This window comes from Mesoplodon densirostris, chromosome 6 (genome assembly GCF_025265405.1).
Source record: "Mesoplodon densirostris isolate mMesDen1 chromosome 6, mMesDen1 primary haplotype, whole genome shotgun sequence".
Classification (NCBI taxonomy): Eukaryota; Metazoa; Chordata; class Mammalia; order Artiodactyla; family Ziphiidae; genus Mesoplodon; species Mesoplodon densirostris.
Window position 1 is genome coordinate 5076482 of NC_082666.1, and position 23682 is coordinate 5100163.

Genomic DNA, 23682 nt, shown 5'->3' on the forward strand with positions numbered 1-23682 from the left:
CAGAAACAATCAGGAGGGAGGGACGGAGGAAGAAGAAAGAGTGTTACCGAGATGGTGGGTGGGTGGATGGATGGACGGACAGGGATAGGTGGTTGGACGAGTAGACAGATGGATGCATTAATGGATGAACAGAGGGGTGGTGGGTGGATGGATGGATGAGACCAGAGAGATGGTGGATGGATGGGTGAGTAGCGGCTGAACAGACAGACGGGTAGTTAGACAGATGCAGGTGGATGGGTAGGAGTGAGTGGATGGATGGATGCCAGTCTCCACCCGATTAAACACAAGCCCCCACTGGACGGGCAGTTGCTTGGGCCTTAATCATTCACACCTTCAGTGTGAATTGTTTCAGTTGAATTTTCTAGGGCAGATCTTGAGTGGCGGGGAGCAGAGACAGCAGAAGAGAGGGCGAGGACTGCACAGACAACTGGGCACTGATTTCCCAATCCTGCCACCCTTCTCAGGGGGAATCACCGGGGGCCCAGTTGCTGGGGAAGGGGCTGTGTGGACCCCACCTGGGCCCTAGTGGCTGCAGGCTGGGAGGGCTGTACCGAGGACCGCCGCACGCCCACCTACCTCGTGGGAGTAGACGACGGCAATGAGCCCGGTGAGCAGGCAGCAGAAGAGGGTCACCAGCACGGATTCCATCATGTAGTCCTTGGGCAGGGGCCTGTGTTCCACCGTGGCCGGGGCTGGCACACCGGCCACGGGGCTGTTGTACTGTGAGGGCAGAGGCCACGGCGTGGTTAGGGAGCACGCAGCCTGCGACAGCCGTGGACCCGTCACTCCACCCACTGCCAAGCCCCACCCAGTGAGGCTGCGGATCGCCCAGGGGTCAAGGCCCCCCTTCTTCCCGCTCCCTCGGCACCCCCAGCCTGTCACTCAGCCCCCAGGAGTCTCAGGGTTCTGCCCTCTACAAAGTGCTCAGTCCAGGGTCCAGCCACCAGTGTCTCCACGTCCCCACTGCGTCCCCACCAGGAGGGACCTCGAAGCTGTCCTCCACAGGCAGCCAGTGTTTTGTTTTTTTTTTCCTAAAAATCTAATCAAGTCATCTCCTACCAAAGGCCGTGGGGACCCTCACGGTGGATCCCACCTTCCTATCCTCCCCTCCCCACTGAGCTGAACCAACCACCGTCACAGCCAGAAGACACTGGCCTTGGCCCCCTGCATCCCTGCACGCCTGTGCTGTGCCCTCCTTCTCTCCTCTGCCTCGACTCTCCTATTCATCCCGTAGAACCCAGCTCAAAGGCCCCCACTGCTGGGACACCTCCCGCTCCCGCCCAATCCCCAAGCTGAGCGAGCCCTTTTCTACTGCGCCCCTGGGCACAGAAGCGTCCCCTGCCGGGTGCTTGTGGTGACCTCTCACTTCCTGCGCACCAAACTCTCCAGCCCAGGGAGGGAGAGGCGAGGGGGGAGGGGCGAGGGGAGGGGCAGGGGAGGGGAGGGGAGGGGGGAGGGGGTAGTGAACGGGGAGGGGGCGGCGCCCGCGACCTGACTCACCACCGGGAAGGGCGCGAAGAGCGGCTGCGCAGTGGGCGCGGGGAAGAGCGGCGCGGGCGGGGGATACAGGGCGGAGGCGGAGGGTGCGGGCGGGAAGAGCACGGGCTGCGGGAAGGGCGGCGGGTAGAGCAGGTGCGCGGCCTTGGGGTCGGGCGGCGCGTAGGGCGGGGGCTCGCCCACGAAGCCGATGTTGGGGACCCCGCCGGCCGCCGCCTTGGGCGCCTGCCGGGCTTCGCCCGCGGCCTGGGCCTGGGCCTGGGCGGGGGGCGTCGCGGAGGCCTCAGCCGGGGGGTCGCCGGGGGTGTCCTCCGGCGCCGGGGCGCTGCCTCCGTCCGCGGCCGCTTCCTCGCTGGGCCCTCCGTCCTCCTCCAGGAGCTGCGGGCGGCGAGGGAGCTGCGGGAGCTCGGGGCGCTCAGCGCTCCCGGCGTCCTCGGGGCTGCCGCCCCCTTTCGCGTCCGCTCCTGGGAAGAAATGGCAGGGGTGGTGAGCCCCCAAGAGGCTACCGGGCCAGGTGGGAGTCCTCCCCCCAAACCCCAGAACACAGCGCCTCCAAGGAGAAAGTCACAATGACCGTGCCGATCCTGACCCCTGGTGAACCCCGCACTCAGGCTTCTCCAAGCTGGGCCTTGAATCTTTACCCAAAGTGCAACAATAGGACAAGAAAACCAAGGCTCAGAGAGGTGAGGTGCCTTCCTGGTGATCACACAGCCAGTACATATGGCCGGCTTGGATGGAAGGCAGGCCTTGCCCACACCTGCCAGCCCCTGGTCCAGATTGCCCCTGCTGGGAGGTGGCCCTGTCCCCACGGTCCTACTGCCGCAGCTGATTGAACCAGGGAAGAAGCTTCAGCCCAGGGCAGCCCCCTCATAGGCTGTGCTGAGACACCATCCAATGGGGGCTGGTCTGAGGAGGTTAGCTGAGCCAATCAGGTTCTCGGCTCTGAGTTGTCAGACCCCGGCCAAGCGAATGACTTCAAAGAGCCAGGAGGTCGCTAAGGGCCAAGTGCCTATTGAGGCAGAGAAGGAACAGAAACAGGAATGGGGTGGGGGAGGGGCAGGGAGAGGCCAGGAGCAGTGGGCGGAGAGCAGCCCACCCAGCAGCTTGAAGGGTGCTCAGAGGCCCTCAGCTGCCCAGCTGCCTTCCCTCCCTGGTCCTGGCCTCCAGCATCCATACCATAAACTCTGGAGGCACCCCAGCTGGTCCCAGCAAGTCCTGAAGGTCCCCCTGCACCTCCTAAGAGCAGTTCTGACCAGCTGAGCACCTCTAGGCCTCAGGTAGGTCCTGGAGGAACAGCCTGGAAGGGTCCTGGGGCAGACTCCCTGGACCTGGGTGGGCATTCAAGGACCCACAGCAGGGACAGGCAGCCCAGGGCGTGGCTTTGGGGGTTCATTTCCTAAGTGTCTTGAAGGGTTATAGAAGGCAGAGAATTAAGTAAACCAGACATGACAGTGACAGTGACAGTGCTGGTGAGGGTGAAGGAGCCTTGCTGAAATCCCCCTCCCATCCGTCCCCCCACTTCCACCTCCCATACAGCTGGTGGGTGGAGTCAGAGGCTAGGGATCCTTAGGGGAGGGATCCCCAATGGCAGGGAGTACTGAGCCCCTGAGAGCTCCCCACCCACTTCCTCCAGCAGCCAGGGTCTCACTCAGAGCATCTCCTACACACCCATCTGGTGTTCATGCCTCCACACCTCTACCATGCTGTTCCCTCTATTTCTCTACCCCTTGAATCTGGACTTGGCCATGTGACTTGCTTCGGCCAATGGATCATTAATAAACATCTTGCACACAGAGGCTTTAAAAACCTACATCTCTCCACATTACCAGGGGCTGGTGAGGGATGAGGAATTCGTGTTTAATGGGGACAGAGTTTCAGTTTGCGATGATGAAAACATTCTGGAGGTGGAGGGTGGTGATGGTTGCACAACAGCATGAATGTACTTAATGCCCCTGAACTATACACTTATAAATGGTTAAAATGGTAAATCTTACATATATTTTACCAGTTTTTTAAAGCCTCTCTCTCCTGCTGATCACTACTAAAAACGCTAGACAAAATACAGAAGAAACTACCCAAAGACCCTGAAAAGTCAACAAAAGCAAGCAGATCGTGGAGTGCAGTCAGAATGCAGAAGTGACCATAAAGGGGGTGAATTTCCCTTTTTTTTTCTCTCATTTCCCTTGAAGCTCAAAGCTCCAGTCACAGAGCCACGTGATAGAGCACCAGAATGAGCAGATAAAACTCCACTGGAAACTCTGTCATTCTAGCCAGAGGAACCAGGAAAGGGCCGCTGCAGAGTGGAAATAGTGGGGAAATCCTAGAGAGGACGTAGCTTCAGAGGGGGATCCCCTAGTTTTGTATGTGCACTGGGGTGACCAACGTATATCAGCTTGCCCAGGACTTCCCCGGGTTTACTACTGAAAATCTCACATCTGGGCAAACCCCTTAGTCCCAGGCAAACTGGAATGGTTAGTCATCTTAGAATGGATCCACACAAGTCTTAGACTCACCCCCAAGCTGCATGTGTAGGGGACAGACCTAGACCAGCATAAGAAAGACTTTAAAAACTGGACCACTAAAAAAGCCAGAAAACGATTAACAAAATGGCAATAAGTGCATACCTATCAATTACTTTAAATGTAAATGGACTAAATTCTCCAAAAGCCAGAGTGGCTGAATGGATAAAAAGACAAGATCCATCTATATGCCGTCTACAGGAGATTCACTTCATATGTAAGCACACACAGAGACTGAAAATGAAGGAACAGAAAAACATGTTCAATGCAAAAGGAAACCAAAAAGCCTGGGGTAGCTCTACGTATATAACAAAAAGACACTATAAAACAAAGACTGTAATAAGAGACAAAGAAGAGCATTACAAAAGGATAAAGGGGTCAAATCCAACAAGAAGATTGAAATCATATCAAACATCTTTGCCAACCACAATTGTATGAAACAAGAAATCAACTACAAAAAGAAAACTGGAAAATTCACAAATACAGAGATTAAACAACATGCTACTGAACAACCAATGCGTTAAAGAAGAAATCAAAAGGGAAATTAAAAAAATACCTTCAGGGACTTCTCTGGTGGTGCAGTGGTTAGGAGTCCATCTGCCAATGTAGGGGACATGGGTTCAATCCCTGGTCTGGGAGGATCCCACATGCCACGGAGCAGCTGGACCCATGCGCCACAACTACTGAGCCCACACGCCACAACTGCTGAAGCCTGTGTGCTTAGAGCCCATGCTCTGCAACAAGAGAAGCCACAAGAGAGAGCCCAGGCACAGCAATGAAGAGTAGCCCCCACTCACCACAACTAGAGAAGGCCTGCACACAGCAACGAAGACCCAGTGCAGCCAATAAATAAATAAATAAATAAATAAATAAATACCTTCAGACAAATGAAAATGGGTAGAACATACCAAAACTTATGCAATGCATCAAAAGCAGTTCTAGGAGGAAAGTTCATAACAATAAGTGCCTATACAACATCAGAAATCTCAAAAAAAACACTCTATACCTCAAGGAACTAGAAAAAATGAGGCCCAAAGCTAGCAGAAGTTAGGAAATAACAAAGATCAGAGTGGAGATAAATAAAATAGAGATTAAAAAGACAATAGAAAATATTAAACTAAGAGATGGTTCTTTGAAAAGATAAAATGGACAAATCTTTAGCTAGACTAAGAAAAAAGAGAAGATTCAAATAAACAACATAAAAAATGAAAGAGGACACGATACCACCAATACCACAGAAATACAAAGGCTCATAAGAGACTACTATGAAAAATTACATGCCATCAAATTTGCCAACCTAGAAGACATAATTTCCTAGACACATACAATCTGCCGAGACTGAATCAGTAATCAAAAACCTCCCAGCAAACAGAAATCCAGGACCAGATGGCTACCAAACATTCAAAGAATTAATACCAATCCTCAAACTCTACCAAAAATGTAGAAGAGGCAGAAACACTTCCAAAGACATTTTATGAAGCCAGCATTACCTTGATATCAAAACCAGAAAAGGATGCCACAAGAAAAGAAAATTACAGACCAATATCCCTGATAAACATAGACGTAAAAATCCTCAACAGGGCTTCCCCGGTGGCGCAGTGGTTGAGAGTCCACCTGCCGATGCAGGGGACACGGGTTCATGCCCCAGTCCGGGAAGATCCCACATGCCATGGAGCGGCTGGGCCCACGAGCCATGGCCGCTGAGCCTGCGCGTCAGGAGCCTGTTTTCCACAGTGGGAGAGGCCACAACAGTGAGAGGCCTGCGTACCACAAAAAAAAAAAAAAACCCTCAACAAAAAATATTAGCAAACAAAACTCAACAATACATTAAAAGAGTCATACATCATTATCAAATAGAATTTATTACAGAGATGCAAGGATGATTCAACATCTGCAAAAAAATCAATGTGGTATACCACATAAACAAAATGAAAAACAAACATCATATGATCATCTCCATAGGTGTTGATAAAGCATTTGACAATTCAATATCTATATATGATAAAAACACTCAACAAAGTGGGTATAGAGGAAATGTACCTCAACATAATAATAAAGGTCACGTACGATAAGCTCACAGCCAATATCATATCAATGGTAAAAAAAAAAACTGAAAAGCTTTTGCTTTAAGATCAGGAACAAGACAAGGGTACTCACTCTCACCACTTTTATTCAACAGAGTATTGGAAGTCCTAGCCACAGCAATCAGACAAGAAAAAGAAATAGAAGGAATCCAAATTGGAAAAGAAGAAGTAAAACTGTCACTATTTTAGATGACATGATATTATATATAGAAAACCCTAAAAACTCCACCAAAAAACCTTTAGAATAAATGAATTCAGTAAAGTTGCAGAATGTGAATTCAATATACAAAACTCTGTTGCATTTCTATAAACTAATAGCAATCTACAAGAGAAATTAAGAAAATAATCCCATTATCAAATAGAATAAAATACCAATATAAAATAGAATACTTAGGAATAAATTTAACCAAGCAGATGAAAGATCTGTGCACTGAAAACAATACGCCCTCAGTGAAAGAAATTGAAGAAGACAAATAAAAGATAGTCTGTGCTCATGGATTGGAAGAATTAATGTTGTTAATATATCCATACTACCCAAAGCAATCTATAGGTTCAATGCAACTCCTATCAAAATTCCAATGGCATTTCTCACAGAAATAGGAGAAACAATCCTAAAATTTGTATGGAACCACAAAAGACCTCAAATAGCCAAAGTAATCTTGAGAAAGAAGAACAAAGCTGGAGGCATCATGCTCCCCAATTTCAAACTATATTACAAAGCTACACTAATCAAAACAGTGTGGCATTGGCATAAAAACAGATACACAGATGAATGTCAAAGAAGAAAAGGCTCAGAAGTACACCAACACATATATCATGAATTAATTTATGACAAAGGAGCCAAGAATACACAATGGGGAAAGGACAGTCTTTTCAATAAATGGTGTTGGGAAAATTGGACAGCCACATGCAAAAGAATGAAACTGGACCACTATCTTACACCATATCCCCAAATTAACTCAAAATGGTTTAAAGACTTGAGTGTAAAACCTGAAACCATAAAACTCCCAAAAGAAAACATAGGCAGTAAGCTTCTTGACATCAGTCTTGATAATGATTTTTTTAGATTTGAAGCCAAAAGCAAAGGCAACAAAAGCAAAAACACACAAGTTGGGATTACATCAAACTAAAACGTTTCTGCACAGTAAAGGAAACCATCAACAAAATGAATTGGCAACCTACTGAATGGGAGAAAATATTTGCAAATCATATATTTGATAATGGGTTGATAGCCAAAGTATATTAAACAACTCATAAAACTCAATAGCAAAAAATAAACCCACAATTCAAAAATTGGGCAGAGGGGTCTTCCATGGTGGTCCAGCGGTTAAGACTCCAAGGTCCCAATGCAGGGGGCCCAGGCTCAATCCGTGGTCAAGGAACTAGATCCCACGAGCAGGCTGCAACTAAGATCCCGTGGGCCACAACTAAGACCTGGCGCAGCCAAATAAATAAATAATTTTTTTAAAAATTCTGGACAGGGGGCCTCCCTGGTGGCGCAGTGGTTGAGAGTCCGCCTGCCGATGCAGGGGATACGGGTTCGTGCCCCGGTCTGGGAGGATCCCATATGCCGCGGAGCGGCTGGGCCCGTGAGCCATGGCCTCTGGGCCTGCGCGTCCGGAGCCTGTGCTCCGCAACGGGAGAGGCCACAACAGTGAGAGGCCCGCATACCGCAAAAAGAAAAAAAAAAAAAAAAAAAAATTCTGGACAGAGGATCTGACCACACATTTTTCCAAAGACACAAAGGGGGCCAACAAGTACATGAAGAGATGCTCAATCAGGGAAATGCAAATCAACAGCAAATGAGATATCACCTCACACCTGTTAGAATGGCTATCATCAAAAAGAAATAACAAGTGTTGGTGAGGAAGTGGAAAAAATGGAACCCTTGTGCACTGTTGGTGGGAACATAAACTGGCGCCACCACTATGGAAAACAGTATGGAGATTCCATACTGTACAGAACTACTGTATGACCCAGCAATTCCACTTCTGGGTATTTATCTGAAGGAAACGAAAACACTAACTCAAAAAGCTATATGCACTCACACGTTCATTGCAGCATTATTTTCAATAGCTAAGATGTGGAAACAACCTAAGTGTCCACCGATGGATGAACAGATAAAGAAAATGGTATATATCTAGACACACACACAATAGAATATTATTCAGCAGAATGAAACCTTGATATTTGCAACAACAGGGATGGACTTTGAGAGCATTACGCTAAGTGAAATAGGTCAGACAGAGAAAGACAAATACTGCATGATCTCACTTACATGTGAAATCTGAAAATAAATAAATAAAATAAAAACCCTGAGCTCATGGATATAGAGAACAGATTGCTGGTTGCCTGAAATGGGAAGGGAGGTGGGCAAAATGAGTGAAGGGTGTCAAAAGGTACAAATGCAGTTATAAACTAAATAAGTCCTGGGGATGTAGTGTACAGCATGGTGACTACAGTTAATAATACTGTATTGTCGGGACTTCGCTGGTGACGCGGAGGATAAGAATTCGCCTGGCAATGCAGGGGACACAGATTTGATTCCTGGTCCGGGAAGATCCCACATGCCTCGGAGCAACTAAGCCCGTGCACCACAACTACTGAGCCTCCACTGTAGAGCCCATGAGCCACAACTACTGAGCCTGTGTGCCACAACTACTGAAGCCCACGTGCCTAGAGCCTGTGCTCCACAACAAAGAGAGGCCACAGCAATGTCTCAGCCCACACACTGCAACAAAGAGTAGCCCCCACTCGCCGCAACTAGAGAAAGCCTGCACGCAGCAACAAAGACCCAACGCAGCCAAAAAACAAAACAAAAAACCTTAAAAAGAATACTGTATTGCATATTTGAAAGTAGCGAGAAGAGTGGTTCTTGAAAGTTCTCATCACAAGAAAACAATTTTTCTAACTATTATGGTGATAGATGTTAACTGGACTTACTGTGGTGATCATTACACAATATATACAAATAGCAAATCATTACATTGTACACTTGATATTAATGTAATGTTATGGAAATTGTACCTCAATAAAAAAACAGAAAACTGGACCAAGATTGGAAATGCTACTCATAGAATGTGAAACAGCTAGTGATCTGAAACTACCAAGGTTGATTGCCTACTAAAACAAAACATATCAAGACTTTCCAGGGAATTATAACAGGACTGAGAATCTACACAACATAATATTCGCAATGTACAGGACACAATCCCAAAATCATTCACCATACAAAGAGCTAGGAAAATGTGACCAGTCCTCAACGGAAAAGACAATCAACATATGTCCACCTGCAGATGACCTAGACGTTGGAATTCTCGGAAAAAGCAGCTGTTAAAACTAGGCTCCAGGAAGAAAAATAAACACACTTGAGAAAAGCTCTCAATAAAGAATTAGAAAGTTTGATGGGAAAAAAAAAGGAAACAACTGCAAATTTTCAACTAAAACACACAGTATCCGAATTGTTTTTTAATTCACTGATTGGTCTCAATATGAAAATGGAGGTGACAGGGGGAAAAAAGTCAGTGACCTTGAAGAAGCACCAATCCAACAAACAGATTGCAGGGAAAAAAAAAAAAAGAATAGTGCCTCAGGGACCTGTGTGGTAACACATCTGTCTTCATCCATGTGCCAGTCAAGTCTCAGGACAGATTTTAGGAAAAATATATTTGAAGTAATAATGGCCGCTAACTTCCTAAATGTGGTGAAAGACAAATTCATAAAACTCAGAAAACCCAGAACAGGCACTCTGTGGGAGCAAACCACAGATACATCATCATAAAACTTCTCAAAACCAAGGATAACAACAAAGCCTTGAAAACAGGCAGAGAAAAATGACACATTATATACAGGGGAACAACAATTTGAATTTCCACAGATAGTCAAGAGACGACCGAGGTCAGAAGACAGTGGATCAGCCCAGAAATCGATATCTAAGGAAATGTCCTTCAGGGACTTCCCTGGTAGTCCAGGGGTTAAGACTCGGTGCTTCCAGAGCAGGGGCGGGCGGGTTGGACCCCTGGTTGGGGAATTAAGGTACCACATGCCACAAGGCCAAAAAAAATAAAATAAAATAAAACATAAAGGAAACGTCCTTCAGGAATAAAGGCATGTATTCATTTTCTATTGCTGTATAACAAATTATCATAAATATAGCAGCTTACAACACCCATCCACCTCACATCCATATAATGACTACAATCAAAAAATAAATAAAACCCAGAGGCTAGGACGTGAAGAAATCAGAGCCCTTGTGCACTGTTAGTGGGAATGTAAAACGGTGCAGCCATATGGCAATTCCACAAAAAATTAAAAATAGAATTTCCAGGGAATTCTCTGGCAGTCCAGTGGTTAGGACTCGGCCCTTTCACTGCCATGGCCTGAGTTCAATCCCTGGTCGGGAGACTAAGATCCCACAAGCCTCATGGTGCAGCTTAATAAATAAATAAATGTTTTAAATAAATAAATAAATAAAAACAGAATTTCCACATTATCCAATAATTCCACTTCTGGGTATATACCCAGAAGAACTGAAAGCAGGACCTTTAAGAGATATTTATACACCCATGTTCACAGCAGCACCATTCACAAAAACTAAAAGGTGGAAGCAACCAAAGTTGTCTATCAACAGATGAATGGATAAGCAAAGTGTGGTCTGTCCATACAACAGAATATTATTCAGCCTTTAAAAGGAAGGAAATTATGACAACAAGGAGGAAACTTAAGGACATTACTCTAAGTGAAATAAGCTAGTGACAAAAAAGCAAATATTGTATGATTCCACTGTCTGAGGTCCTTAGAGTAGTCAAACTCAGAGACAGAAAGAAGAATGGTTACCAGGAACTGGGATAGCAGGGGGAATGGAGACATTATTTAATGGGTAGAGGGTTTCAGCGTGGAAAGATGAAAGAGGTTATGGAGATGGATGGTGGTGATGGTCACACAACAATGTAAATGCATTTAGTACCACTGAACTGTACACTTAAAAACTGTTAAGATGATAAATTTCATGTTATGTGTATTTTACAACAATTTTCTTAACGGGGAAAAATTACCAAAATGCTCATGTACTAACTCACAGTTCTGTAGGTCAGAAGTCCAGGCTGACTCAACTCAGAGTCTTACCAGGCCAACATCAAGGTGTCAGTTGGAATGGGCTCTTACCTGGAGCTCTAAGGAAGAATCTATATGCAAGTTCATTCAGGTTGTTGGCAAATTCCAGTTCTGTGGGTCTGAGGTTCTCTGCTCCCAGAGGCTGCTCACCATCCTTCTCATGTGACTATTTTGATCTTTAAAGCCAGGGATGCACATCAGATCCCTCTCATGCTTCAAAATTCCCTATCTTCCCTTCTACTACCAGGTAGAGAGACATTTCTACTTTTAAAGGGGTCACCTGATTAGGTCAGGCCCACCAAGAATAACTCTATTTTAAGATCAACTGACTTGAGACTTTAATTCCATCCGTAAAATCCCTTCACAGCAGTACCTATACTAGTGTTTGATTGAATAACTAGGGAAGGGAAACCTGGCGTCATCGTTAGAGCTCTGCGTACCACAGGAAAAATAAAATCATTCTCAGATGAAAGAAAACTAAGAGAATTCCTTGCCAGAGAACTTCTGTTAACAGAAAGGCTAAAAGAAGTTCTTTGGGCTGAAAAGAAATAATACCAGAGGTAAACTTGAAACTTCAGAAATAAAGGAAGAACCACAGATGTATAATTATTGGGGTAAATATAAAAGATAATTTTTTCCTCTTAAATCCTCTAATATATGACGGTTGAAGGCCAAAATTATAACACTTCATGATGCATTTGCAATGTGTACAGATGTATTACACATGAAAACTATAACACTTATTAAGCTTATAAATGGATGGGCATGAGGGTAAAGAGACCTCTAAGGTTACAAGGTTCTACATTTTACTGGAAGTGATACAATACTAACTCTAAGTAGACTATGAAAAGTTAGGTATGTATTTTAACCCCTAGAACAACCACTAAAAAAATAACATGAAGCTATGTAGCCAAAACACCAAGAGACAAAATGGAATACTAAAAAATATTTAAGTCATACCCAAAAAAGGTAGGGAGTGGGGCACAGCACGGGAGTGGAAGAGGTGGAAACCAGAGGAACAAAACAGAGGCAAAGAGAAAACAGTAATAAAATTATACACTTAAATGCAACCATATCAATAATTACTTTAAAAGTTGATGGTCTAAACTTTCCAGTTAAAATGCAGAGATTGACATAATGAATAAAAACCAAGACTTACAAGCAACCTACAATAGATAAACTTTGAATATAAAGACACAGAGAGCTGAAGGTAAATGGATGGGAAAAGATACGCCAAATAAACAGTAAGCAAAAAAGGCTGGAGTGGCTCTTTTAATGTCAGATGAAATAGGCAAAGCCCGGGCACCTAGAGCCCGTGCTCCGCAGCAAGAGAAGGCACCGCAATAAGAAGCTCACGCACCGCAACGAGGAGTAGCCCCCGCTCGCCGCAACTAGAGAGAGCCCACGCGCAGCAACAGAGATCCAACGCCGCCAAAAAAGAAAAAAAAACAAAGCCAGTGTTAAAGAAGATGTGTGGTGTGTATATATATATATGTGTGTGTGTGTGTGTGTGTGTGTTTGTATATATGTATGTATGTGTAATACACACACACACACAAATGGAATACTACTCAGTCAAAAAAAGAGGCAGAATGAAATAATGCCATTTGCTGCAACAGGAATGGACCTAGAGATGATCATACTAAGTGAAGTAAGTCAGTCAGAGAAAGACAAACATCAGATGATATTTCTTATATGCAGAATCTAAAATATTATACAAAGGAACTTATTTACAAAACAGAAACAGACACATACATAGAAAACAAACTTATGGTTACCAAAGGGGAAAGGGGGAGGGAGGGATAAATAAGGAGTCTGGGATTAGCAGATACAAACTATAATACTATATATAAAAGAGATAAACAACAAGATCCTACTGTACAGCAAAGGGAACTATATTCAATATCTTATAATAACCTATAATTGAAAAGAATCTGAAAAGGGGTGTATATATATATATATATATATATATACACACACACACATCACTTTGCTGTACACTTGAAACTAACACAACATTGTAATTTAACTATACTTCAATTTTTTTTAATGGCTTAAAAAATTTAAGAACAGAATTCCCTGGCAGTCCAATGGTTAGCACTCCTTGCTTTCACTGCCAAAGGCGCGGGTTGGATCCCTCGTTGGGGAATTAAGATCCCACAAGCCGCACAGCCAAAAAAAATTTTTTAAAGTACAAATTTCCAGTTATAAGATATACTTATAAAAATATTTCCAGTTATAAGATGGGTACTAGGGATGTAATGTACAACATGATAAATTAACACTGCTGAATGTTATGTATGAAAGTTGTTAAGAGAGTGGATCCTGGGAGTTCTCATCACAAGGAAAAAAATATCTGGGGAGTTCCCTGCCAAGGACACGGATTTGATCCCTGGTTGGGAAACTAAGATCTCGCAAGCTGCACAGCGTGGCGAAAGAAAATAAAGGGTTAGAAAAATAAACAAAAAACTCTTTAAAGGATGAAAGAGCACTTTAGGTAGGAAGGATTTGGGGCTGACCACGTAATTCTCGATTCCAAGCAGGTGAAAAAATACGTTATATATGATGGCGTGAGGAATGGAGGGATTAGTGGGGAAGACTTTTATTCCTTAAAATTCTTCTTAAAATGGACATGTGAGAATAGAGTAAATGTTTTCAGTGATTGTAACTATTTGAAGATTTCCAGAAGGTATAATTCTAACCTTTCAAATATGACGTAGATTATCGAAGTTCAGTAAGAATTAGCATAAAATATTAGCATTATCGTAATATAAGAGGATGAAACACAAGACAGAGTATAATAAATTCATGAAATCCTTTTGAAATAACTGTAAAGAAGGTGAGGAAAGTTTTCTGTCTAAACAGAAAGTTTTCTAGCTGTTGTAAAGCACTAAATTCACTTTAAAAATATTAACCATGGGGCTTCCCTGGTGGCGCAGTGGTTAAGAATCTGCCTGCCAATGCAGGGGACATGGGTTTGAGGCCTGGTCTGGGAAGATCCCACATGCCGCGGAGCCCGTGAGCCACAACTACTGAGCCTGCGCGTCTGGAGCCTGCGCTCCGCAACGGGAGAGGCCGCGACAGTGAGAGGCCCGCGCACCACGATAACGAATGGCCCCTGGGGCTTCCCTGGTGGCGCAGTGGTTGCGAGTCCGCCTACTGATGCAGGGGACAAGGGTTCGTGCCCCGGTCCGGGAAGATCCCACGTGCCGCGGAGCGGCTGGGCCCGTGAGCCGTGGCCGCTGGGCCTGCGCGTCCAAAGCCTGCGCTCCGCAGCGGGAGAGGCCACAACAGTGAGAGGCCCGCGTACCAAAAAAGAAAAAAAAAAAAAAAGAGTGGCCCCTGCTCGCCGCAACTGGAGAAAGCCCTTGCACAGAAACGAAGACCCAACACAGCCAAAAATAAATATTAATTAATTAATTTAAAAAAATAAATGGTCCACATCAAAAAAATCTTTAAAAAAAATTAACCATGCATGCTTATTAAAATAAATGCTTGGCTTTTAAAAAAATAAAATAAATAAAAAGGACATTCTTTAAAACAACAAAACAAAATTGGAGGACTTTACCTGATTTCAAGGCTTACTCTAAATCTACAATAAACGAGACAGTTCATATTAATGAAATGATAGACACATACATCAATGTAGCACTAAAATTGTAGAGTATCAAAACAGACGTGCATATCTATTTGGTCAGTTGATTTTTGCCAAATGGGGAAAGGAAAGTCTTAATAATAATTGGTGTAAGAGCAACTGGCTATCTTTGTGGGAAAAAAGTGAACATTGACTCTTTCCTCACAACATACACAGAAATTAACTAAAATACATCATAAACCCAAATGTAACACCTAAAACTTTAAAACTTCTGGAAAAAATATAGGAGAATATCTTTGTGACCTTAGACTAGATAAATAAATACTATGTATGACACCAAAAGCATGATCCATAAGAGAAAAAAATGCATATATCGGACTTCAAAATAAAAAACTTTCTTCAAAAGACATCACTAAGAAATACAAAGTCACATCACAGAGTGCGAGAAAATATAACACATATATCAGATAAAGGAGTTGTATCAACACTGTATAAAGAACTCTTAAACTCAATAATAAGTCAACTATCCCAATAAGTGGACGAAATATTTGTCTACTTCACCAAAGTAGACACTCAAATGGCCAATAAGCACATAAAAAGATGCTCCATGTCTTTAGTCATCAGAAATGCCATCAAAATGAGAAATGCCAATTAAAATGAGATATCACTACACATCCATTACAACGGCTAAAGTTAGAAACAAAACCAACCAACGTAACCTTAGCAAGCTTTGGTAACTACGTAAAAAAATGGAAGCAGGAAACAAACACAGCAAGTAGGGAAATAAAACAGTAACAAACTGGGAAACAGTTTGACAATTTCTTAAGGAGTTAAACATACATACACCATAAGATTCAGCTACTCCACTCCTAGGTGTTTACTCAAGGGAAATAAATATATATAACCACACAAATTTGTATAGAAACTCTGTTTGCAGGAGACCCAAACTGGAAACAACCCAAAAAGTCCACAACCAGATGAATGGATAAAGCAACTGTGCTGTATCCACACACTGGAATACGTCTGCAGAGGCAGCTCTATGATCCTTGCCTCCTGACATGTAATTCTCTCCCTTTGAGTGTCCCGGACTGCATGACTTTTTTACTGCGTGACTTTTCTTTTTTTGGCCATGTTGCTCAGCTTGTGGGATCTCAGCTCCCCGACCAGGGACCAAACCCACACCCTCGGCAGTGAGAGCACAGAGTCCTCACACTGGACCCCCAGGGAATTCCCTGCATGACTTCTAATGAAGAGACTATGGCAGCAGGTATGGGGTCACTTCTGAGATTAGGTGTTTTTAAAAAAATATTTTATTTATTTATTCATTTATTTATTTATTTTGGCTTTGCCGGGTCTCAGGTGCCACATGCGGGATCTAGTTCCCCGACCAGGGATCGAACCCAGGCCCCCTGCGTTGGGAGTGTGGAGGCTTACCCACTGCATCACCAGGGAAATCCCAAGATTGGGTTTTAAAAAGATCATGGCTTCTTGTCAGGTACTGTCTCTTTGTCTCTGGCAACTCCAGGAGGAAGTGAACCATGGTGGGAGGGGCCCACGTGACGCAACAGGACACTGAGGCTCTAGCCAACAACCCAGGAGGCACGGAAACCTGCCAACAGCCAGGTGAGTGCGTTTGCAGGCAGCCCTTCAGCCTCTGCTGAGTCTTGAGGTGACTGCATCCCGGCTGATGACTTGGCTACAACTTCAGGAGAAACTCAAGCCACAGGCACCCAGCCCAGCCGCACCAGGCTGTGCAGTATTAAATGGGGGCTGTTTAAAACCTAAGTGTTGAGGGTACAGATCTTCCTCAACCCACAATGGGGTTACCTCCTGAGAAACCCATCAAAAGTTGAAACTATCGGGCTTTCAAAAAAAAAAAAAAAAAAAGAAAAGAAAAAGAAAAGGGCTTCCCTGGTGGCGCAGTGGTTGAGAGTCTGCCTGCCGATGCATGGGACATGGGTTCGTGCCCCGGTCTGGGAAGATGCCACATGCCGGGGTGCGGCTGGGCCCGTGAGCCGTGGCCGCTGGGCCTGCGCGTCCAAAGCCTGTGCTCCGCAGCGGGAGAGGCCACAACAGTGAGAGGCCCGCGTACCAAAAAAGAAAAAAAAAAAAAAAGAGTGGCCCCTGCTCGCCGCAACTGGAGAAAGCCCTTGCACAGAAACGAAGACCCAACACAGCCAAAAATAAATATTAATTAATTAATTTAAAAAAATAAATGGTCCACATCAAAAAAATCTTTAAAAAAAATTAACCATGCATGCTTATTAAAATAAATGCTTGGCTTTTAAAAAAATAAAATAAATAAAAAGGACATTCTTTAAAACAACAAAACAAAATTGGAGGACTTTACCTGATTTCAAGGCTTACTCTAAATCTACAATAAACGAGACAGTTCATATTAATGAAATGATAGACACATACATCAATGTAGCACTAAAATTGTAGAGTATCAAAACAGACGTGCATATCTATTTGGTCAGTTGATTTTTGCCAAATGGGGAAAGGAAAGTCTTAATAATAATTGGTGTAAGAGCAACTGGCTATCTTTGTGGGAAAAAAGTGAACATTGACTCTTTCCTCACAACATACACAGAAATTAACTAAAATACATCATAAACCCAAATGTAACACCTAAAACTTTAAAACTTCTGGAAAAAATATAGGAGAATATCTTTGTGACCTTAGACTAGATAAATAAATACTATGTATGACACCAAAAGCATGATCCATAAGAGAAAAAAATGCATATATCGGACTTCAAAATAAAAAACTTTCTTCAAAAGACATCACTAAGAAATACAAAGTCACATCACAGAGTGCGAGAAAATATAACACATATATCAGATAAAGGAGTTGTATCAACACTGTATAAAGAACTCTTAAACTCAATAATAAGTCAACTATCCCAATAAGTGGACGAAATATTTGTCTACTTCACCAAAGTAGACACTCAAATGGCCAATAAGCACATAAAAAGATGCTCCATGTCTTTAGTCATCAGAAATGCCATCAAAATGAGAAATGCCAATTAAAATGAGATATCACTACACATCCATTACAACGGCTAAAGTTAGAAACAAAACCAACCAACGTAACCTTAGCAAGCTTTGGTAACTACGTAAAAAAATGGAAGCAGGAAACAAACACAGCAAGTAGGGAAATAAAACAGTAACAAACTGGGAAACAGTTTGACAATTTCTTAAGGAGTTAAACATACATACACCATAAGATTCAGCTACTCCACTCCTAGGTGTTTACTCAAGGGAAATAAATATATATAACCACACAAATTTGTATAGAAACTCTGTTTGCAGGAGACCCAAACTGGAAACAACCCAAAAAGTCCACAACCAGATGAATGGATAAAGCAACTGTGCTGTATCCACACACTGGAATACGTCTGCAGAGGCAGCTCTATGATCCTTGCCTCCTGACATGTAATTCTCTCCCTTTGAGTGTCCCGGACTGCATGACTTTTTTACTGCGTGACTTTTCTTTTTTTGGCCATGTTGCTCAGCTTGTGGGATCTCAGCTCCCCGACCAGGGACCAAACCCACACCCTCGGCAGTGAGAGCACAGAGTCCTCACACTGGACCCCCAGGGAATTCCCTGCATGACTTCTAATGAAGAGACTATGGCAGCAGGTATGGGGTCACTTCTGAGATTAGGTGTTTTTAAAAAAATATTTTATTTATTTATTCATTTATTTATTTATTTTGGCTTTGCCGGGTCTCAGGTGCCACATGCGGGATCTAGTTCCCCGACCAGGGATCGAACCCAGGCCCCCTGCGTTGGGAGTGTGGAGGCTTACCCACTGCATCACCAGGGAAATCCCAAGATTGGGTTTTAAAAAGATCATGGCTTCTTGTCAGGTACTGTCTCTTTGTCTCTGGCAACTCCAGGAGGAAGTGAACCATGGTGGGAGGGGCCCACGTGACGCAACAGGACACTGAGGCTCTAGCCAACAACCCAGGAGGCACGGAAACCTGCCAACAGCCAGGTGAGTGCGTTTGCAGGCAGCCCTTCAGCCTCTGCTGAGTCTTGAGGTGACTGCATCCCGGCTGATGACTTGGCTACAACTTCAGGAGAAACTCAAGCCACAGGCACCCAGCCCAGCCGCACCAGGCTGTGCAGTATTAAATGGGGGCTGTTTAAAACCTAAGTGTTGAGGGTACAGATCTTCCTCAACCCACAATGGGGTTACCTCCTGAGAAACCCATCAAAAGTTGAAACTATCGGGCTTTCAAAAAAAAAAAAAAAAAAAGAAAAGAAAAAGAAAAGGGCTTCCCTGGTGGCGCAGTGGTTGAGAGTCTGCCTGCCGATGCATGGGACATGGGTTCGTGCCCCGGTCTGGGAAGATGCCACATGCCGGGGTGCGGCTGGGCCCGTGAGCCGTGGCCGCTGGGCCTGCGCGTCCAAAGCCTGTGCTCCGCAGCGGGAGAGGCCACAACAGTGAGAGGCCCGCGTACCAAAAAAGAAAAAAAAAAAAAAAGAGTGGCCCCTGCTCGCCGCAACTGGAGAAAGCCCTTGCACAGAAACGAAGACCCAACACAGCCAAAAATAAATATTAATTAATTAATTTAAAAAAATAAATGGTCCACATCAAAAAAATCTTTAAAAAAAATTAACCATGCATGCTTATTAAAATAAATGCTTGGCTTTTAAAAAAATAAAATAAATAAAAAGGACATTCTTTAAAACAACAAAACAAAATTGGAGGACTTTACCTGATTTCAAGGCTTACTCTAAATCTACAATAAACGAGACAGTTCATATTAATGAAATGATAGACACATACATCAATGTAGCACTAAAATTGTAGAGTATCAAAACAGACGTGCATATCTATTTGGTCAGTTGATTTTTGCCAAATGGGGAAAGGAAAGTCTTAATAATAATTGGTGTAAGAGCAACTGGCTATCTTTGTGGGAAAAAAGTGAACATTGACTCTTTCCTCACAACATACACAGAAATTAACTAAAATACATCATAAACCCAAATGTAACACCTAAAACTTTAAAACTTCTGGAAAAAATATAGGAGAATATCTTTGTGACCTTAGACTAGATAAATAAATACTATGTATGACACCAAAAGCATGATCCATAAGAGAAAAAAATGCATATATCGGACTTCAAAATAAAAAACTTTCTTCAAAAGACATCACTAAGAAATACAAAGTCACATCACAGAGTGCGAGAAAATATAACACATATATCAGATAAAGGAGTTGTATCAACACTGTATAAAGAACTCTTAAACTCAATAATAAGTCAACTATCCCAATAAGTGGACGAAATATTTGTCTACTTCACCAAAGTAGACACTCAAATGGCCAATAAGCACATAAAAAGATGCTCCATGTCTTTAGTCATCAGAAATGCCATCAAAATGAGAAATGCCAATTAAAATGAGATATCACTACACATCCATTACAACGGCTAAAGTTAGAAACAAAACCAACCAACGTAACCTTAGCAAGCTTTGGTAACTACGTAAAAAAATGGAAGCAGGAAACAAACACAGCAAGTAGGGAAATAAAACAGTAACAAACTGGGAAACAGTTTGACAATTTCTTAAGGAGTTAAACATACATACACCATAAGATTCAGCTACTCCACTCCTAGGTGTTTACTCAAGGGAAATAAATATATATAACCACACAAATTTGTATAGAAACTCTGTTTGCAGGAGACCCAAACTGGAAACAACCCAAAAAAGTCCACAACCAGATGAATGGATAAAGCAACTGTGCTGTATCCACACACTGGAATACGTCTGCAGAGGCAGCTCTATGATCCTTGCCTCCTGACATGTAATTCTCTCCCTTTGAGTGTCCCGGACTGCATGACTTTTTTACTGCGTGACTTTTCTTTTTTTGGCCATGTTGCTCAGCTTGTGGGATCTCAGCTCCCCGACCAGGGACCAAACCCACACCCTCGGCAGTGAGAGCACAGAGTCCTCACACTGGACCCCCAGGGAATTCCCTGCATGACTTCTAATGAAGAGACTATGGCAGCAGGTATGGGGTCACTTCTGAGATTAGGTGTTTTTAAAAAAATATTTTATTTATTTATTCGTTTATTTATTTATTTTGGCTTTGCCGGGTCTCAGGTGCCACATGCGGGATCTAGTTCCCCGACCAGGGATCGAACCCAGGCCCCCTGCGTTGGGAGTGTGGAGGCTTACCCACTGCATCACCAGGGAAGTCCCAAGATTGGGTTTTAAAAAGATCATGGCTTCTTGTCAGGTACTGTCTCTTTGTCTCTGGCAACTCCAGGAGGAAGTGAACCATGGTGGGAGGGGCCCACGTGACGCAACAGGACACTGAGGCTCTAGCCAACAACCCAGGAGGCACGGAAACCTGCCAACAGCCAGGTGAGTGCGTTTGCAGGCAGCCCTTCAGCCTCTGCTGAGTCTTGAGGTGACTGCATCCCGGCTGATGACTTGGCTACAACTTCAGGAGAAACTCAAGCCACAGGCACCCAGCCGCACCAGGCTGTGCAGTAATAAATGAGGGCTGTTTAAAACCTAAGTGTTGAGGGTACAGATCTTCCTCAACTCACGATGGGGTTACCTCCTGAGAAACCCATCAAAAGTTGAAACTATCGGGCTTTCAAAAAAAAAAAAAAGAAAAGAAAAAGAAAAGGGCTTCCCTGGTGGCGCAGTGGTTGAGAGTCTGCCTGCCGATGCATGGGACATGGGTTCGTGCCCCGGTCTGGGAAGATGCCACATGCCGGGGTGCGGCTGGGCCCGTGAGCCATGGCCGCTGGGCCTGCGCGTCCGGAGCCTGTGCTCCGCAACGGGAGAGGCCACAGCAGTGAGAGGCCCGCGTACCGCAAAAAAAAAAAGTTGAAAATATCGGGCTTTCCTCATGGCACAGTGGTGAAGAATCCCCTGCCAATGCAGGGGACACCGGTTCGAGCCCTGGTCCGGGAAGATCCCACATGCCGCGGAGCAACTAAGCCCGTGCACAACTACTGAGCCTGCACTCTAGAGCCCACAAGCCACAACTACTGAGCCCTCGTGCCACAACTAATGAAGCCCAGACGCCTAGAGCCCGAGCTCCGCAACAAGAGAAGCCACCGCAATGAGAAGCTAGTGTTGAGTACCCCATGTCATTTTTTGAACACTGTACTGAAAATGAAAAATAGAAGGACTGAATGGGTACACAATGTATCAGTTGTTTACCCTCGTGATCCCGTGGCTGACCGGGAGAAGAGGCCCCGCCACTGCCCAGCATCGTGTCACTGCATGTCACCAGTGCAGGAAAAATCAAAAGTCAAAACAGAAAATATGGTTTCTACCGAATGCACATCACCTTCGCACCATCGTAAAGTCAAAAAAGCAGAAGTTGAACCATCGTCAGTTGGGGACCATCTATAATTTGTTTAACAGTCGCAAGTACTCAGCAGTAAAAATGAATGAACTGTGGATACACACAGCAGCCCACATGGATGGATCACTAAATCATTAGACTGAGGAAAAGCAGCCAGTCAAAAAGAGTCCAGGCTGTATGATTTCATGTATATAAAATCCTAGAACACGCCTTCTTAGATGGACAGGAAGCCATTCCATAGTTGCAGGGAGGGATTACCAAGGATACTACAAGGAAGCTTTTGGGGGTGATGAAGAGTCTTACTTTGATGTAGTGATAGCTCGACAGATGCATAATACATCAAAACTGATCAAAGTGTACTTTTTTTTTTTTTTTTTTTTTTTTGCGGTATGCGGGCCTCTCATTGTTGTGGCCTCCCCCGTTGCGGAGCACAGGCTCCGGACGCGCAGGCTCCGGACGCGCAGGCTCAGCGGCCATGGCTCACGGGCCCAGCCGCTCCGCGGCATATGGGATCCTCCCAGACCGGGGCACGAACCCGTATCCCCTGCATCGGCAGGCGGACTCTCAACCACTTGCGCCACCAGGGAGGCCCCAAAGTGTACATTTTAAATTGTACCCCAAATAAAGTTAAAACATTCTCTAAAGAAAATTTTTTTTTTTTTTTTTTTTTTTTTTTTTGTGGTACGCGGGCCTCTCACTGTTGTGGCCTCTCCCGTTGCGGAGCACAGGCTCCGGACACGCAGGCTCAGCGGCCATGGCTCACGGGCCCAGCTGCTCCGCGGCATGTGGGATCTTCCTGGACCGGGGCACGAACCCGTGTCCCCTGCATCGGCAGGCAGACTCTCAACCACTGCGCCACCAGGGAAGCCCAAGAAAAAAATATTTAAAAACACTTGCACACCGGGGCTTGCTCTCTCCCACCTCTGGGAATCCTTCTGTCACTGCCGTGAGGTAGCCCGCTGGATCAGCTCCAAGGAGAATGGGGGCTCCCAACCAATGGCTTACCAATCCCCAGACCACCCAGCCCCAGTTAGCTCGCCCCGACCTGCAAAATCATGAGAAATAATAAATGTCTTGTTTTAGGCCACTCGGTTCGGGGCTGGTTTGTTCCGCAAAAAAAGCCAACTGATAACTGACACAGAAGGTTTCCTTTGGGAGCGCTGGAAGTGAGGAGGGGAGGCAGAGGCAGAATAAAGGGAGACACAGCAGTGGCCAGAGCCAGAGGGCTATGGACAAGCGGACGGACTGGGGCAGTACGGAAGCGGTGCACCGGGCCTGGCAGCATCCGGGGGGAGGAGGGGAAGGGAGCTGACAAGAGCAACAGGGCAGATCAGATCTCTCTTCTCTCCCCGCTCAGTGCCCAGGGCAGAGCTGGGCTGGTGGATATGGGATGAGGTGCTTTTTTTTTTTTTTTTTTGGCCATGCCACGCGGCATGCAGGATCTTAGTTCCCCGACCAGGGATTGAACCCGGGGCCCCAGCAGTGAAAGCACCAAGTCCTAACCACTGGACCGCCAGGGAAGTCCCTGGGCTGAGG

The 23682-nt window shown here is 44.7% G+C and overlaps 1 protein-coding gene across 2 annotated transcripts in view; it reads right to left on the reverse strand.

Annotated features, from left to right (window-relative positions):
- The window catches only part of PRRT1B (proline rich transmembrane protein 1B), a 30790-nt gene that overhangs the window by 3757 nt on the left and 3351 nt on the right, over positions 1 to 23682 (reverse strand). For both annotated transcript variants that reach the window (XM_060102164.1, XM_060102165.1), the window contains 2 exons: positions 1501 to 1961; positions 577 to 720 (listed from right to left, as the gene is read on the reverse strand). In XM_060102164.1, the coding sequence (XP_059958147.1) occupies positions 577 to 720; positions 1501 to 1961 (605 nt within the window). The remainder of the gene's footprint in view (positions 1 to 576; positions 721 to 1500; positions 1962 to 23682) is intronic.